At 41.4% G+C, this 17,764-nt stretch overlaps 1 protein-coding gene across 2 annotated transcripts in view; it reads left to right on the forward strand.

The window, feature by feature from the left end:
* Positions 1 to 17,764, forward strand: part of LOC100067707 (solute carrier family 23 member 1) — a 66,021-nt gene that overhangs the window by 24,287 nt on the left and 23,970 nt on the right. For both annotated transcript variants that reach the window (XM_014739313.3, XM_014739312.3), the window contains one exon: positions 12,907 to 13,066. In XM_014739313.3, coding sequence (XP_014594799.3) covers positions 12,907 to 13,066 — 160 coding nt within the window. The remainder of the gene's footprint in view (positions 1 to 12,906; positions 13,067 to 17,764) is intronic.

Here is a 17,764-nt window from a genome sequence, read left to right on the forward strand (position 1 = left end):
AGGAGTTGATGTTCAAAGAACTTACACTCTAATTAAACATGCAAATAAAGAGGGAAATAAATCAGGATAATGTTGTTAGACTGAGGTGGGGGCAGGAACACACTTGAGTTTGGTTCTGCCCATTAAAGTGGGCTTCCGTCTCAGATGCTCCAGAGTAACTGCCTAAGATGTTATAGATGGTAAAACCTAACTGACAGCTTGTGAATCAAAGGTCAAGTCGATTTGATTGCAGATTATCCGCTAACCAGTATTCTATGGTGTACTTTTCTAGATTAGAAACAAGATGCTGATGTTGCAATAGGATTTCAGAAGGTCTTAGTACTTAAAACCATGTTAAATAATCAAAAAGGAATGGTAAAGGCTTTCACTGCTGCTTCTGATATGAGCGCTCATGAGTGCTGTACCCAGTGTGGGGCAGGCGGTGATAAGCCTTAGCAGCATGGACGGCTGCTCCCTGCTATGAATTTAGGGCCTTCCTCGCTCAGGTGCTCACTTCTGAAGTTCCTGGAAGGGCATACTTCACCATTCATTTCAAAATAAGAGGTTAAGTTTGAAAGGCAATCACCAGAGGAAATCTAATATTGACTATATGTAATTCTGGGCCTTAACTCCATCTCTGGAATTATTTGTGACTTTACCAGCTAATTTCTTTCTGGAGTGGTTCCAGGTGGTATAACTCCTTTTCGATTTTCCTGGGAATATCTCGTGTGGAACAAGCACTCCCGCCACAAAGTATGCTCAGGTGTCTTATGTTTGCTTTCATGCAGTTTCCCAGGAGTCAGCCCTGCCCTTGGTCCTTTTCATATGCCTACTTCCCTGTGGGCTGAGCCTCGCCGTGCCCTAGCTCTGCATCTGTCCCTGGTTATGCAGAAAGGCCATACCCATCGCCACAGGTCTGCAGCCACCTTGCTCCTGCACTGTTGACAGCTAGGTCACCAGATGTGCCCTTGGAGCTCTGGCTGGAGCAGGAACAGTGGTGGCCGTTGGGGTGGAAGAGTGACCTGGCCATCAGACACATCAGAGGAGGGAGAGGGGTTGATGTGTCCCAAAGAGGGAGCTGGTGCTTCTGCTTCCTGTGGGTTTGAGTTGGGCGGTTATCCACAGAGAAGGTGCGCAATGGGCTTTCCCACAATTTAGCAGGTCCTTACCTGCTTGGTGTAGGGAGCCTAGTAAAAAGACGAACAAAGTGCTCTTTGTCCAAGAGTGAAGTAGTTGGGGCTCTTGGGGCGTCCAGGATTTCTCACAACTGAATGACCCTTTTAAATTCAAGGAGAATTTATCAGTCCCCTCCTACACTCCTGAGGCTCTGCTCCCCATCCTGACCTATTTCAAAGAAAAGCCCCTTCGACATCATCTTTTGCCCACTCATTGGATTGGCTCCAAGAAGGGGACATCAGAATGATGTCACAGGTGAGGTTGGATTCCAGTGACTCAAGCTCCAGATGCATCTGCTCCCCACTGTGGACCTCTTCCCCATTTACCCACTGGCCCCTCAAACTCCACATGGCCCCACCCCAAACCTCCTCAGGGTTCCTGGTTCCTGTTCCTCCTCATCCCTCCAGGTTCCTAGATGCACAGGACATACTGCCCTGCCTAGTGGGGACTTAGTGCTCCCTCTCCTTTCTACCCCTGACAATATTTGCATTTATTTTCTCTTGGAGTCCTCATGTTTCTGTGAAGAGGAACTGTTTTTTAATTTTTACAAAGCCTTGAGACTTAGATAATGTACATAATGTGCTTAGCTCAGTACAGAAAATCTATTTTTCATACTAAGAAAAGGATTTACCACACACACAATTTTGCACCCTCCCTTAAAAAAAAATTTAATTGTGGGGGCCAGTCCCACGGCCTAGTGGTTAAGTTCAACACGTTCCACTTCGGCGGCCTGGGTTCAGTTGCTGGGCATGGACATACACCACTCTGAGGCAGTGACCCATATAGAAAAAAGAGGAAGATTGGTACAGATGTTAGCTCAGGGCGAATCTTCCTCAGGAGAAAAGAAAAATTAATTGTGGCAAAAAACTTTTCTCCCCCCTTTTATAAACATATGCAATGCATTATAAATATCTTTCCATTTCCATAAACACACTTCTGCAATAGCACTTTTTAAAAGATGATAACAATAGTCCATATTCTAGAATACATAAATATAGTCTAGCTTATTTAACCATTTCCTATTAAAGTACATAAAAGTTGTTCCGAGTTTTTCACTATGGTAATAGTGACCAATGTAATTAATAATTACAAGAGGTATAAATTTTATGTGTACTGATAATCATTTATCTAGTTGAAGACAGAAAAAAGACTGGAAGAAATGTTAAAGGTTATTGCTGGGTGATATACATTATGTAAGAAAGGTACATATTGTATGTGTGCTGATAAAGTTTATCTAGTTAAGGATAAAAAAAGACTGGAATAAAATGTTAATGATATTTCTGGGTTGTAGAATTGGGGTGATTTAAATTTATTCTTTGTACTTATCTTTATTAGCCATTTAATTTCCTTCAAAGTCCATTGGTTACTTTATAACCGGGAAAAATAAAAACCAATTAAAACTTTTTTTAGAAGAGTATCAGAGTGTATTTCGCGAGCCACACTTTTGAATCTGTGCCTGAGGGCAAAGGTCCAGAAGGCTGCCCATTACTTTCTTGGAAGGGGGCGGGGAGCTATGGAGCAAGACCCCCGCCATTAGACAACTTCTGACAATCTGCAACCTTTGTCACCTCGTCTGCTTTTATCTTTGTTTCCCCAATCTGTTTCCCTGTGACGATCAGCATTAAAGCCCCTAAAAACAAGAAAGGGCAGGCATGCATGTATTCGGTGCAGAACAGAAGGAAGGACTGGAGCAAAGGCTCCCATTCCACTGCCAGTTCGAGGGGGAGGGGGCATGTGTCAAAGGCACACTCAGGGCAGTGGGTAGTGATGGGTTTAAAGAAGACAGATGAGCAGGCTTCCCCTCCCTACCAGAGATCTCCCTGTTTTCTTCCTGGCAGAGGCAAGCACTCTTATCCCTCCAGGCTGATTATTTAGACATTTTCCTCCAAGTCTCTAACTAACACGCCTCTGTTTTAGGCATTACTGGCTGATGCGCCAACATGGATGAATATAATTTCTTTTTCTCTCACAGCCCCTCCCTCCCACCACATACAAGCACATTTCCCATCCTCCTGTTCTCCCATACTCCCAGCACAGATCAATATTCAGTGCTTACGTTATAATGACTATGGTGCTATTCAGAACTGAATCACAAAGTTCCTTTCCTGCTCAACTTTATGTTTACTCTGGAGTTGAAATCTTTCTTGTTTTTAATATGCTTAATTTTCTAAGTACTTATTTCTAATTCAATTCTAGACTTTCTGCCTGTTGTCTGAATCTCTTCTTAATAATTTCATTCACATCACACAGTCTGTCAGCTTCATCTTCTTGGTGAACTTCTCCTGGAGCCCTCCGACTTGCTGCAGTCTGGATCGGTGGCTTCCTATGCCTGGTGCTCAGCTGTCATCCTCAGATGCCTCTTCACCCTCATGCTGGGAATTCCCTTCCTGTCAGTTCTCAAGTCTAGATTTCTTGTTCCCATATCTTCCTCTTTCTTTGGTGGACCACAATTCTCTAGTAGGTTCCAGAGAGAGAGTCCATGGGAGGTAAATTTTGGAAGGCTTTGTGTAAGTGAAAATGAGTTGATTCTTCTCTCACACTTGATTGATAGCTTGGCTGAGTATAGAATTTTAGGTTGGAAGTAATTTTCTTTCAGAATTTCGAAAGTATTGTTCCATTATCTTTTGGTTTCCAGTGTGATTTGAAGAAGTCCAAAGCCTTATGTCACCTTCCTCCTTTTGCTGTAGGATTTTGTACAGGCCCAAGTTGTGCTGGGTTTTCTATTTAACACTTAACTGGGAGAGGTCTTTTAGTCACAGTGTCTAAGTCACAAGATCAACAATAAGCATCCTGTTGCTAAATCCAGTAGACATCCTCTTAGTAATTTTCTATCCACTGACCCCCACCCTGCTCCTTGGTAATAAATTCCCACATTTCGTTTTGTGTTGGAAGTTGAGCCTGATCTTTCTCCCACCACAAAATCCCATTGTAGTGCCCCTCCCTTGAATAAAGTCTGCCTTAACATCTTTAACAAGTGTCATGAATAATATTTTCGTTAACAGGAGTACATGAGAGCTCAGAGAGAAAGGTTGAGGATTAATTTCCCAATACTTCCAAAAGATTAGAAGTCCTTATTTTATGGGCCAAAATGGGACTACAAAGAGAGGAGAAAAATATTGCACCTAATCTTTAGCATAAATCCTTCAAGCAGATTGATCTTAATGCAAGTTCTGTTGTCAGTTGTCCTTGTAACAAACACACTATTGCAATTTGGCCCCACGACTCACTTTCTGATCAGGGCTCCCCCACTTCCCAGATGAACCCTGCCACTGGCTTCCCCTGGGCATCAGTTTCCTCATACACAGACATTGCAGTGTCACCATGCCCACCCTGAAGTACTCTTGAGATAATGAAATGAAAGTCGTGTGTAGTTTTTAAATACCATATAAACTTAGATGTTAATATGACCCCCAGGGACACGTTTCTGTGGCTTTGCCAATCTAAAATACCAATCCTATCAGACTTTTAGGATACATCCCTGTGGCTGCAGATTTTGACATTTTACCTCTTCTTAGAAAACTAACAAGTCACTGTTGTAAAGGAAAATAGTTGGGAGTTTTCTCTTGTTTGTACGTAAGCAGACAGATGAGATGGTGAAGGGTGGAGAGAGGAGTAGGATGGACAGAGAGAGTCTGCCCATGTTTCTATGGGATGTCGTCAGGGTGGCAGTGGAGATTTGCACCCAGACTCAATCCATCTGAGCCCAGACTGGCTTTCTCTGTAATGGTTCATGAGGCTGGCTGTGTGTGAGATGGGGTAGGGAGAAGGAGAAGGAATAGGTGGAAAATGAGATTGGAAGGTTTGAGTATAGAGTGGCAGGTCCTTACTGTATCATATTTGTGAGTCCCCATAAATCCTATTTGGAACAAGATGAAGTACAAATCAATAGCTAAAGTTAATACATAACATGTTAGAACTTGTGGGACATTATTAGAGCACTTCCTCCAAATAAAATCTAACAAAAACAAACAAAAAAAGAGACAGAGACAGTGAGAGAGAGACAAAGAGAGGATCTGAAATCAATTCAACAACTAGAATGATAAGCTTAAAAATAATTAGTAGATCCAATAAAAGCAACTCTACCCCAATTGACACATGTTGTGACACCATGTGAAGAAAGCCGTGCATCAGACATTGACCCATTTTTGTTTGTTTGTTTTTCTTTTTTTTAATTTTATTTTTTTCAGATGTACATCATCTTTCAAATTCTGTATACATTACATCATGTTCACCACCCGAACACTGATTATAGTGCATCCCCTCACATGTGACCCTAGTCACCCCTTTTGCCCTCCCCCCTCCCCCCTTCCCCAATGGTAACCACCAGTCCAATCTCCAATGCTATGTGTTTTCTTTTTTTTTTTTTTTGTCGTTTTTATCTTCTACTTATGAGTGAGATCATACAGTATTTGACTTTCTCCCTTTGACTTATTTCACTCAGCATTATACCCTCAAGGTCCATCCATGTTGTCACAAATGGCCGGATTTCATCATTCCTTATGGCTGAGTAGTAGTCCATCGTGTATAAATACCACATCTTCTTTATCCATTTGTCCCTTGATGGGCACCTAGGTTGCTTCCAAGTCTTGGCTATTGTGTATAATGCTGCAATGAACAGAGCGGTGCAAGTATCTTTATGACTTTGTGTTTTCAAGTTCTTTGGATAAATACCCAGCAGTGGAATAGCTGGATCATATGGTAGATCTATCCTTAATTTTCTGAGGATACTCCAACTGCTTTCCATAGTGGCTGCACCAGTTTGCACTGCCACCAGCATTGAACAAGGGTTCCCTTCTCTCCACACCCTCTCCAACACTTGTTGTTTCCTGTCTTGTTAATTATAGCCATTCTGACCGGAGTGAGGTGATACCTCATTGTAGTTTTGATTTGCATTTCCCTGATAGCTAATGATGTTGAGCATCTTTTCATATGCCTGTTGGCCATCTGTATATCTTCTTTGGAGAAATCTCTGTTCAGATCTTTTGCCCATTTTCTAATTGGATTGTTGGTTTTTTGATGTTGAGCTGTATCAGTTCTTTGTATATTTTGGATATTAACCCCTTATTTGATATGTGGTTTGCAAATATCTTCTCCCAATTGTTAGGTTGTCTTTTCGTTTTGTTGATGGTTTTCTTTGCTGTGCAGAAGCTTTTTAGTTTGATGTAGTCCCATTTGTTCATTTTTTCTTTTGTTTCCCTTGCCTGGTCAGACATGGGACTTGAAAGTATGTTGCTCAGATCAGTGTCATAGAGCGTACTGCCTATGTTTTCTTCTAGAAGTCTCATGATTTCAGGTCTTACATTCAAGTCTTTAATCTATTTTGAGTTGATTTTTGTGCATGGTGTAAGGGAATGGTCTACTTTCATTCTTTAGCATGTGGCTGTCCAGTTTTCCCGACACCATTTATTGAAGAGACTCTCCTTTCTCCATCATATGCTCTTGGCTCCCTTGTCGAATATTAGCTGTCCATAAACGTGTGGGTTTACTTCTGGGCTCTCAATTTTGTTCCATTGATCTGTGTGTTTGTTTTTGTGCCAGTACCATGCTGTTTTAGTTTCTATGGCTTTGTAGTATAATTTGAAATCGGGGAGTGAGATACCTCCAGCTTTGTTCTTTTTTCTCAGGAATCCTTTGGCTATTCGGGGTCTTTTGTTGTTCCATATAAATTTTAGGATTCTTTGTTCTATTTCTGTAAAAAATGTTGTTGGAATTTTGATAGGGATTGCGTTGAATCTATAGCTTGCTTTAGGAAGTATGGACATTTTAACGAAGTTAATTCTTCCAGTCCAAGAGCACAGAATATCTTTCCATTTCTTTGTGTCTTCTTCGATTTCTTTCAACAATGTCTTATAGTTTTCAGTGTACAGGTCTTTCACCTCTTTTGTTAAGCGTATTCCTAGGTATTTTATCTTTTTGTTGCAATTGTAAATGGGATTGTATTCTTAATTTCTCTTTCTGCTACTTCGTTGTTAGTGTATAGAAACGCAACCAATTTTTGTACATTGATTTTGTATCCCGCAACTTGACTGTAATCCTTTATTATTTCTAAAAGTTTTTTAGTGGACTCTTTAGGGTTTTCTAGATATAAAATCATGTCGTCTGCAAAGAGTGATAGTTTCACTTCTTCTTTTCCAATGTGGATCCCTTTTATTTCTTTTTCTTGCCTGATTGCTCTGGCTAGGACTTCCAATACTATGTTAAATAAGAGTGGTGACAGTGGGCATCCTTGTCTAGTTCCTGTTCTTAGAGGGATAGCTTTCAGTTTTTCTCCATTGAGAATGATATTTGCTGTGGGTTTGTCATATATGGCCTTTATTATGTTGAGGTCTTTTCCTTCTATACCCATTTTATTTAGAGTTTTTATCATAAATGGATGCTGTATCTTGTCAAATACTTTCTCTGCATCTTTTGAGATGATCATGTGATTTTTATTCTTCATTTTGTTAATGTGGTGTATCACGTTGATAGATTTGCGGATGTTGAACCATCCCTGCATCCCCGGAATGAAACCCACTTGATCATGATGTATGATCTTTTTAATGTATTGTTGTATTTGATTTGCTAGTATTTTGTTGAGGATTTTTGCATCGATGTTCATCAGTGATATTGGCCTGTAATTTTCTTTTTTTTGTGTTGTCCTTGTCTGGTTTTGGTATCGGGATAATGTTTGCTTCGTAGAAGGAGTTAGGAAGCCTCCCCTCCTCTTCAATTTTTTGGAAGAGTTTGAGAAGGATAGGTATTAGGTCTTCTTTGAATGTTTGGTAGAATTCACCAGGGAAGCCATCTGGTCCTGGACTTTTATTTTTTGGGAGGTTTTTAATTGCTGTTTCGATCTCCTTACTGGTGATTGGTCTATTCAAATTTTCTACATCTTCTTGGTCCAGTTTTGGAAGGTTGTATGTTTCTAAGAATTTATCCATTTCCTCTAGATTATCCAATTTGTTGGCATATAGCTTTTCATAGTATTCTCTTATTATCTTTTGTATTTCTGAGGTGTCCGTTGTAATCCCTCCTCTTTCATTTCTGATTTTATTTATTTGAGCCTTCTCTCTTTTTTCCTTGGTGAGTCTAGCTAAGGGTTTGTCAATTTTGTTTATCTTTTCGAAGAACCAGCTCTTGGTTTCATTAATTTTTTCTATTGTTTTTTTAGTCTCTATTTCATTTATTTCTGCTCTGATTTTTATTATTTCCTTCCTTCTGCTGATTTTGGGCTTTGTTTGTTGTTCTTTTCCCAATACCTTTAGGTGCACTTTTAGATTGTCTATTTGGGATTTTTCTTCTTTGTTGTGGTAGGCCTGAAGTGCTATAAACTTCCCTCGTAGAACCGCTTTTGCTGTATCCCACAGATTTTGGCATGTCGTGTTTTCATTTTCATTTGTCTCCAGGAATTTTTTTATTTCTTCTTTGATTTCTTCATTGACCCAATCATTGTTCAGTAGCATTTTGTTCAATCTCCACATTTTTATGGCTTTTCTGGTTTTCTTTCTGTAGTTGATTTCCAGTTTCATACCTTTGTGGTCAGAAAAGATGCATGGTATTATTTCGATCTTCTTAAATTTATTGAGACTTGTTTTGTGGCCTAATATGTGATCACTCCTGGAGAATGTTCCATGGGCATTTGAAAAGAATGTGTATTCTGTGGTTTTTGGATGGGATGTTCTGTATATATCTACTAAGTCCATCTGGTCTAATGTGTCCTTTAAGGCGAGTGTTTCTTTATTGATCTTCTGTTTGGATGATCTATCCATTGGTGTAAGTGGAGTGTTAAAGTCCCCTACTATTATTGTGTTACTGTCTATTTCTCCTCTTATGTCTGTTAATAATTGCTTTATATATTTAGGTGCTCCTATGTTGGGTGCGTAGATATTTACAAGTGTTATATTTTCTTGTTGGATTGTTCCCTTTATCATTATGTAGTGCCCGTCTTTGTCTCTTATTACAGTTTTTGATTTAAAGTCTATTTAGACATTGACCCTTAAATGTTAACATGAGCACCTAAAGTAGACAGACACTGTCTACTTTAAGAATTAGACCAGAGGAAACAACACAGAGGAGTAAAGTGAAAACTGTGGAGCGCTGTGCAGGTAAGGCCGTGCTATCTGAGGCGCTGAGTGGATGCCACAGAGCAAGAGGTCATTGATGTAGAGATGCAGCCTTGGACCAGCGTAAGCACCTGGAGTCCAACAACACAAAAGAAAATAAGGATTGTAGAAGACAAATCTTAGAGAACAAACCTGCAAGAAATAATGCCAAACAACAGTGAAAAACAAGCTTACGTGATAAAATCTGCTATTTAGGGCAAACGTAAAGAAAATGTCCTGATATGCACTACCTTCTCAGGAAGTACCCACACATTTCAGAGGGAGTACCAATGACAAATACTGCTATTTATTGAGCTCTCTATGCCTCAGGCATTGGGCTGAGCATTTTCATATATTTTTTTCTTCACAGCTACTCCTTAGGGAGGGTACTGTTATCTTTATTTTATCAAAGAAGACACTGAGAATGCAGAAGTTGGGCAACATGCCTGGGTCACACACTAATAAAGTAGAGCCAGATTCAAATTCACCTTTGCTCTATACCGTGCTCTTAATCGGTGTCATAGGGCAGTGACGATGAGTGAGGAGACCCAAGGACTAACCCTGGTTAACTCTGTGAACTTGAGCCCCAGATTCCCTATCTATAAAATGACAAGGGCAGGCTGGATACATTTCACAGGGTCTTCTAGTTCAAAGATGCTGAGTTTTTTAATCAAACATCTATGGTTTACAGAAGAGACATTTAATTTGGAAGGCACATGTATAATAATAGTGAATCATACGCATGGGCAAATTTCAAAAAAAAAGGAGTTGCCATCATGGTAGCACATGAAATTAATATGAAATTTAAAAGAGCACTGAGATACACATTAAGATCATCACGAAAGGAAAGAGATATGCTGAACAATGAAAGCCGATTAATGATACTGAGTGTATATATCCCAAACAGGTACCAGGAAAGTTTACAATAGAAAAACTAGCAGAAACGCAATTAGTACATATAGATCTCTCTATCTATCTATCCATCCATTATCTCTCTATCTACCTATCCATCTATCTATCTATCTATCTATATATCATTATATCAAAGGGTACCAATAAGAAGTTATGGGAAAGAAATGGGAATGCTAACAAAATGAGGTGAGGATAGAGAGAAGAATGAATGGAAAATGGAGTTAGAAAGTCTGAGTATTGAAGAATGAGGGAAGAATTTATTGATATACTGTGTGAAACTAAAGGTAGGACATGATAATACAGTGAAGCAAATAAATGGAAAAAAATTATTTTGAACATAAAAGGTATCTATCAATTACAAAAAGGCAGAAAGTCCATATCATATTATCCCAACTACATGCGATAATCTTGAAAGAAAATAGCATGAACAGAGTTAGAAAAGTTCTCAGTCACTTGAAAATTTTGAAATACTCCCTTAAATAATTTCTGAGTTAGAGATGAATTCCTGCATACAATAACAGAAAACACTTTCTAAAAATGAAAACGAAGCTCACTATCATAAATAAAGAATTACTATAAATATATTTTGACAGTATCCAACTTCCGTGTAATGAATAGACAGCTTATAGGCAAAGAAAGCAGACATGAAATCACATGAATGAGTGCACATCTTTTATGGCTTAATGAAATGCCAATTAACATTTGTTAGGGTTTCATTACACGCCTACTAAACTAAAAATATGAATGATAAAACCCAGTGTTGGCAGGTTGTTTTGTGGCACCAGGCTCAGCGCTGGAGGGATGGAAAAGAAAAATACTGAATCCCAGCCCTCATGGAACCCAGTAATACCGAAAGGGCTGAGGCAGAGGGGGCACACTAACGTGGTGGGGTGTGTGTAAGCCTCCCTGAAAGTGCTTGCTAAGGTGTTCAAAGCAATCCCTGAGAGTCAGTCACTATACATGGTTAGTTAGTACGAGGACTAACAGAAATGCGTACCCAGAATAGCACTGGGAGCTTTGTCTCCCTCACCATGGTGTCCCCAAAACCTGGGGCACCTTGTGCCTGACACATAGCAGGTCCTCAAAGAACATTTGTTGAATGAATGAAATGTGCATAGAGAATTACGCAAAGAATTAAAACACAAGTCCTATATTATGTACTCTCTGGTTATACCTTTATATAAAGATGTCTATGTTAATTTTAAAAGCTCAAAAGGAAGTTTGCTGTGATCAAAGTATACCGTGTTTCCCTTTTCTGTCAAGATACTTAGATTCAGAATTTTTGTTTTTATTTTATTTTTTGAGGAAGAGTAGCCCTGAGCTAACTACTGCCAATCCTCCTCTTTTTGCTGATGAAGACTGGCCCTGAGCTAACATCCGTGCCCATCTTCCTCTACTTTATATGTGGGATGCCTACCACAGCATGGCTTTTGCCAAGCGGTGCCATGTCCACACCAGGGATCTGAATCGGCAAACCCTGGGCCGCCGAGAAGCGGAACGTGTGAACTTAACTGCTGCGTCACCGGGCGGCCCCAGAATTTTTAAATTAAAAGAAGTTATTCACACATACTCATACCACCTCCCGTGTGTTCCTGCCCTGTGTGTGCAATGCATTCCATTCTATTTTGGAGCGTTATGGGTCTAGATTTATGCATCTAAATCAGTTGTTCTTGGCCCCGGCTGCACCTTGGAATCACCCGGAGCTTATGCACTCGTCCTGCCAGGGCGCGCTCCTAGACAAGTCCATTAACTTGTCTGAGGGTGATGTCCAGGCATCGCTGATTCCAATGTTCAGCCAGGACACAAAGGCCACCTAGGCCGCAAAATTCTTTCATATACTTTATATTTTATTATATAAAATGCGTTCAGTCATTCTCCAGAATAATCCTTTAAGCTGTCTTCATGGAATCCTGAGTTCAAAAATACCCAGCTAGTATTGTTAAGAAAAAGTGCTTGACCAGGGTGGGCCATGCTGACAAATGCAATCAAGAGGCTGGGGTACCCCTGTTCCATCCCCACTCCTCCAAATTCTAGCATCCAGGACGGGCAGACTTAATAGCTTCTGACCTCTAGTAAGAGAGGGTTGGTGGAGGTTGACTTGTGAGGCCGTGTTCACCTTGAAGAGAGGACAAGCCAGGGAGGCGCTGCTAGAAGTTCTCACAGAGGCCAGAGTGAGACACCGACCAGGAGTGAGAGGGGCCTGGATGGGGGACACGCCCTGACAACTGACCTCTGTCCTCTCCTGTCCATGTGATCAAAAGGAGCCTGAAGGTGGAGGTCTGGGTCTGCTGCTCAGTTTGAAGACACAGAGGACTCTGGCAACCCAGACTCTAGGCTGTGCATCTCTTGTCAGTGGGGAACTCCACATGTGTGAGCTGTGCTTTGATCCTTGGTCCAGGGAAGATTCTCTGGGACTGGGGTAGACAACGGCACCCACCACCTGTGTTTGCTGAGCTCTGTGCTGTCTCCAGACCTTTTCCCAGCACCTAACATTCTCCTTCTGGGCTTGCCTTAACAGGACGGGGGTTAGGTCTGCTTGTCTTTCCCCTCCCCACCTCTCCTACCTGTCCAAAGTGTAGCAGAGTTCATAGGTCTGACTTGGAGCTTGGTGGGAGTTCCTCGTAAACTGAGAACAACAGGGGTCATGCATTGCCTGGAAATTGATGTAGGACTTGGGATTAAAAGACCCCCATTGGGGTCAGTGACAGACTAGTACTAAAGGATCTTATGGGTAACTGCGTCCTTTCCCCTCCTCCAGGCTGCCTATTCTCCAGGGAGGGTCATTTGCTTATGTGGCGCCCTCCCTGGCCATGCTGTCCCTTCCTGCCTGGAAATGCCCTGAGTGGACAGTCAATGCCAGCCAGGTGAACACCAGCTCTCCTGAATTCACCGAGGAATGGCAGAAGAGGATCCGAGAGGTAATGGAGCAGGGGAGGTAGGTGGGAGGAAGGGAGGAGTACTCAACAGGGGCTCCTCAGTTGACTGTTTTGTTCAACATTCATTGTTCAGCTCACGGCTGGGCAAGATTCCCGGCTTTAAGATACTGCTGTAGGTAAGACAGAGAAGGGCCCGGCCCTCCTGGAGCTAACATTCTAGTGTGTGTATGTAGCAGTGCAGAGTAGGAGGGAGAGAAATACTCCAACAAGTAAATAGAAAAAGGAAAGTTTCACGAAGTTATAAGTGCAATGAAGAAAATAAAACAGAGCGATGAGCAAGAGAAGGATTGGGGTGGAATGGATGGAGAGTGAAAATAGGTTAACTTGGAAACACTCACATATTTCATATTTAGTCCACGACCCATCTTAATCTTAAAGTATGTTTAAAAAACAGAACAAGTTCAAGCAACAGATCATGTCCTAATATTCCGGTATCATGGTAGTAATTGGCTATTTTCACATTGTTTATTCCTTATTGTCCATCCAGTACAGCCTAGTATACTCTGGGTCCAGTTTCATTAGATGTGATTCAGTTTGGTGGAATCAACTCTGGTGCTAGCATCCCTCATCCCAGACTGAAGATGTATCTAGCAATATTGCTAAGAAATCATTTTCTTATTTCCAACTGATTTTAGATATAAAGGACAAAGGAGCATTATTTGAAACAGTAATTTGGTGATCCAGTTTTTTCTGCCACCATCTTTCTTTCTGCCCACTGAGAGCCTTTCTTAGCCCATTCCCTTGCTCCTGTTGGAAGAGGAGATTTTGAGTCATTCTTGTCTATCCTTTAAATAGTGGGCAGCAAAAGTAACACTGTTAAACCTTCCTCTGTGTTCTTCCCCAAGTACTTTCCCCAAGTACCTTCCCTAAGTTACTTTCAAATGATTTAATAAGTATATTGTCACTGGATCCTCTCCATTGGTTGGCATGTGTCGTGAAAACACCAGACTCTCCAATCCAGCTCATAAATACCATCGGAATTCCAAGTCAAAGGAAATTGATTTCTATTATTTCTATCTTAGGGAACACGACCAAACCCCTAGTCCTTGGAAAATAAGGCTTCTTTACCCATTCATTCCTCAACCCGACCTTTAGGACCTGCTCCACCGGTGACTCACTTTTGTGCTCCACATGTTTAGCTTCATCTCGCACTGTCCTAGCCTAGAAAGCCAGCCATCATGCTTTTGTCACATACACTTTGTTGTTTCAAGCACATTCTAATTTTGCAATAATTTCACTGCTTTTGCAAAGTGATATGTAACACGAAAAGACCATTTGATATTGTATTTCTTGGTCCACCCCTGTCCTGTTCAGGCTGTGAAAAGTGATCCTTAAGCTGTTAGATAGAAAGTTGATATTCATGTTGGTCAATCTGGGTCACCAGCCTTTTTACAGTAGTCTGGGCCAGGGCTTCACTTGCAGAATAAATAGGCAAAGCTCAAACCAGAAACACTGTCAACACCAGTTTGAAAAACATTCGAATCTCCCATGCTCTGTGAAATGTCCAGTATAGGCAGCCTGCCAGCTCTGCTATGGGCCATATATCCTCATATTCTCCCACCAAAGGCACATGTGCCCACTGCTGTTGGCAATGTGGATCATCCTGGGCCACATAAGCGACTTCAGATGGAGATGAGGATTATATTGTTTGTGAGCTCACATGTGTCTGGCTTGTGGCCCAAGGTGTTATCTCCTGGGCCTAGTGACTACATTCGAAATCATACTTCCCTCTTCTTTTTAAAACTGAGGGGCATCAACATGAACCACCAGTAATGGAAATTTGAGTATAAAGTCCTATCCTACAAAGGTGAAATTTCAATTGAGCTTTCTATGATCCGCTTGCCAGACCAAACTGCTAGACCATCGGCCACGGTCCAAGAATCTATATAATTACATAGGGATAATTCCAGGTATTTATGCGTGCAGTCAGTCACATGACACATAACTCGGACCACTGGCAGCATCCAAGTCTGTGTTGCTAGAGTTAGATTATCTTGTGAGGTGGTGTCCACCCCAGGGGAGAGGGGACTGTTACTTGCTTATGGATCCTATGAACCCCTCCGGCGTAACTGCTTTGTCTTTTCCTGAATATAATTATTTCCCTTCCATCAGCAAATTTTGCTGATCAGCCCCTTCTTTATTTGAATGTCTTTCTGACATCACTCAAAATGTGATTGGGATCTCTGACCTCAGAGTTATTTGGTGACACTCAGTAATGGTCCAATTCCAAACAGCGCCCGGTAGAAGACGAGTTAGCAATGGTCTTTCAGTGGGAGAGTGGTTGGTGGTTCCTCCAGGCTGCATCGGCACCAAAAGCCCCACGGCAGAGCTGAAGCATCTGGCTTCTATCCCAGACAGTCCTCATTCAGCACGGACTCCACCACCAACACTTCCGATCCCTCAGGGAGCACTGACTTGTAAGGTCACAGTAGACAGTCTGGGCCAGAACTTGTGACTCTCAGCCAGCACCTTCTGCTGTTCTTCCCTCTCCAAAACAGCCCTTTACCCGTGCCTGTGCTCTCATATGCAGTCCAAAAGGGCACCCAGATGTGGGTGAACTTCAATAACCTCATCAAGTCCTTGTGCTTCCTTTTGATCTCAGGGTGGACCCAGAGTTAACAGGGCTTTTTAATCTTTAAATAACTTTTCCATGTAATCCCAGAGCAAGATATAGTTAAGACTTTCACTTCTCAAGCTGGCGGGCCCTGGATTTTTGCCAGGTTGATTGACTATCTCACAATGTTGTGGGTTGTGTCACCTTTTCCAAATCAAGATGTACTTCTTTTTCAGTGCAGCCTAGTTTTATTATTTCATTATAGAATGAATCACAGAACACATGTGGTTTATGGAGGGGTTTTTTTGTTTTGTTTTTTCTGTCCTCCAGGGAGCCTATACTTGGCTTTAGTAAATCCAGATTAAAACTAAGCAAAGAACGAGAAGCTGGGTTGCCTTACCCTGACCAGCTAGATGCCAGGAGCGGGATTTCCCTTCCACTGAGAGCTCCTGAGAACTATAATTCCTTAGGCAAGAATCTGTTACCTTCACACTATCCAGGAAGACAGATCTGACAGGCGAATCCTTCTCTTCTCCCACCTGAGCACTTACTTCCGCTGCTCAAATCCTCCCTGTGTTCTGATGAGGCGTCTGTCTCCACCACTGCAAGGGCGCGAACCATCATCTCATTCAGAAGCGGTTACCCTGTGTTTTGAGGACTCTGGGCAAGAGTTACGGGAAAGAATTCACCTGGGGCTTGAACAGTATTAGTCATGAGAGTGGATGTTTAGAGATATGGGTCGTGCTGCGCCTGCATTGAGCACGGCGTCCCAAGGGACAGAGACACCATATTTTCTTTAATACATTTACTGTTTATTTTTATGTCTGTGATACCTGGAGTCCTCTAAGGCAGAAGTCAGAAAACTATGGCTCTTGGCCAAATCCAGCCTGTGGTCTGTTTTTTTTCTGCCCACAAACTAAGAATGGTTTTTACATTTTAAAAGGTTGTTTAAAATAAGAATATGTGATACAAACCGCATGTGGCCCACCAAACCTGAAATATTTACTCTCTGGCCTTTTAGAGAAAAACTTGGCCAACCCATGCTCTAAGACACAGGGCGCAGGGAAGGGCTTCCTCCTGCCCAGGGCTCAGACAACAGTCTCGACTACTTTTTCCACATCACCTCCAAGTGTCCAGCACAGTGAGCCCAAACCCGGAGTCTTCTCTGTGGTATTGTAGCTCCCTCTGCTGGTCCAATGCTTTCTCCGGTGCTGTGACAGGAGAAAAAAGTTCTTATCAATTTCACCCTCATTTTATTAATTGACTGATTGGTTGGTTAAACTCACTGAGCTAGTCTATCAGAATTTAAGCTACATTCACTATATTTCGCTGAGTCATATTTGTCCACACACCTTTCAAGGCTTGAAACCACTGATGGTGGCAGGCCAATTGTCCATCGCAATCCCAGCCACAGATGAAAGTGATGTGAATACAGGACCAATAGGAATGTCATTGTTTACTGGATATAAGAATTAAAGGAGAGGTAAAAGTGAACAATGATTCTATTTTAAGGAAATAGTGGTAGCAGAAAAAGTAGAAAACCATGAGAAGAGATGGCAAGTTCAGTTTTCAACACATTAGACCAATTTAAACTTCGCCTTCCATTATCATAGTAGTTTTTATTTACGTACTTACATATGATTATACATAAATAAAGTAAATGACAGCAATGATAGAAGTGATGGGAAGGATAAATTAGAATTATTTTGTCATTGTAACATACACTACCTATGAAGTGGTAACAAATAGAAAAGAGTAACAAATATGCTCGATATGAATCCAACTGTTTCAAGTCACTTTGAATATCAATGGTCTGAATGCATCAGTTAAAAGGCAGAGATTATCACAGTGGATCATAAAATAAGATCCAAGTATACGTGTCTGCAAGAAACCAACTTTAACTGGAAAGACACAGATGGATTAAAAGTAGACGGATGGAGAAAGATATACCATGCGAACACAAATTGCAAGAAAGCTGGAGTCACCATGTTACCTTCAGAAAGAGTAGACTTGAAAGCAGGGAAGCTTTTCAGGGATAAAATAGCACGTATAACATCCAAACCAGTAAAGTAAAACAGGAGAAGTAAAGCAAACTCTATTAGCCCAAGAGATCAGGGGCTGGCAGA

The sequence above is a fragment of the Equus caballus genome, chromosome 4 (genome assembly GCF_041296265.1).
Source record: "Equus caballus isolate H_3958 breed thoroughbred chromosome 4, TB-T2T, whole genome shotgun sequence".
In the NCBI taxonomy this organism is placed as follows: domain Eukaryota; kingdom Metazoa; phylum Chordata; class Mammalia; order Perissodactyla; family Equidae; genus Equus; species Equus caballus.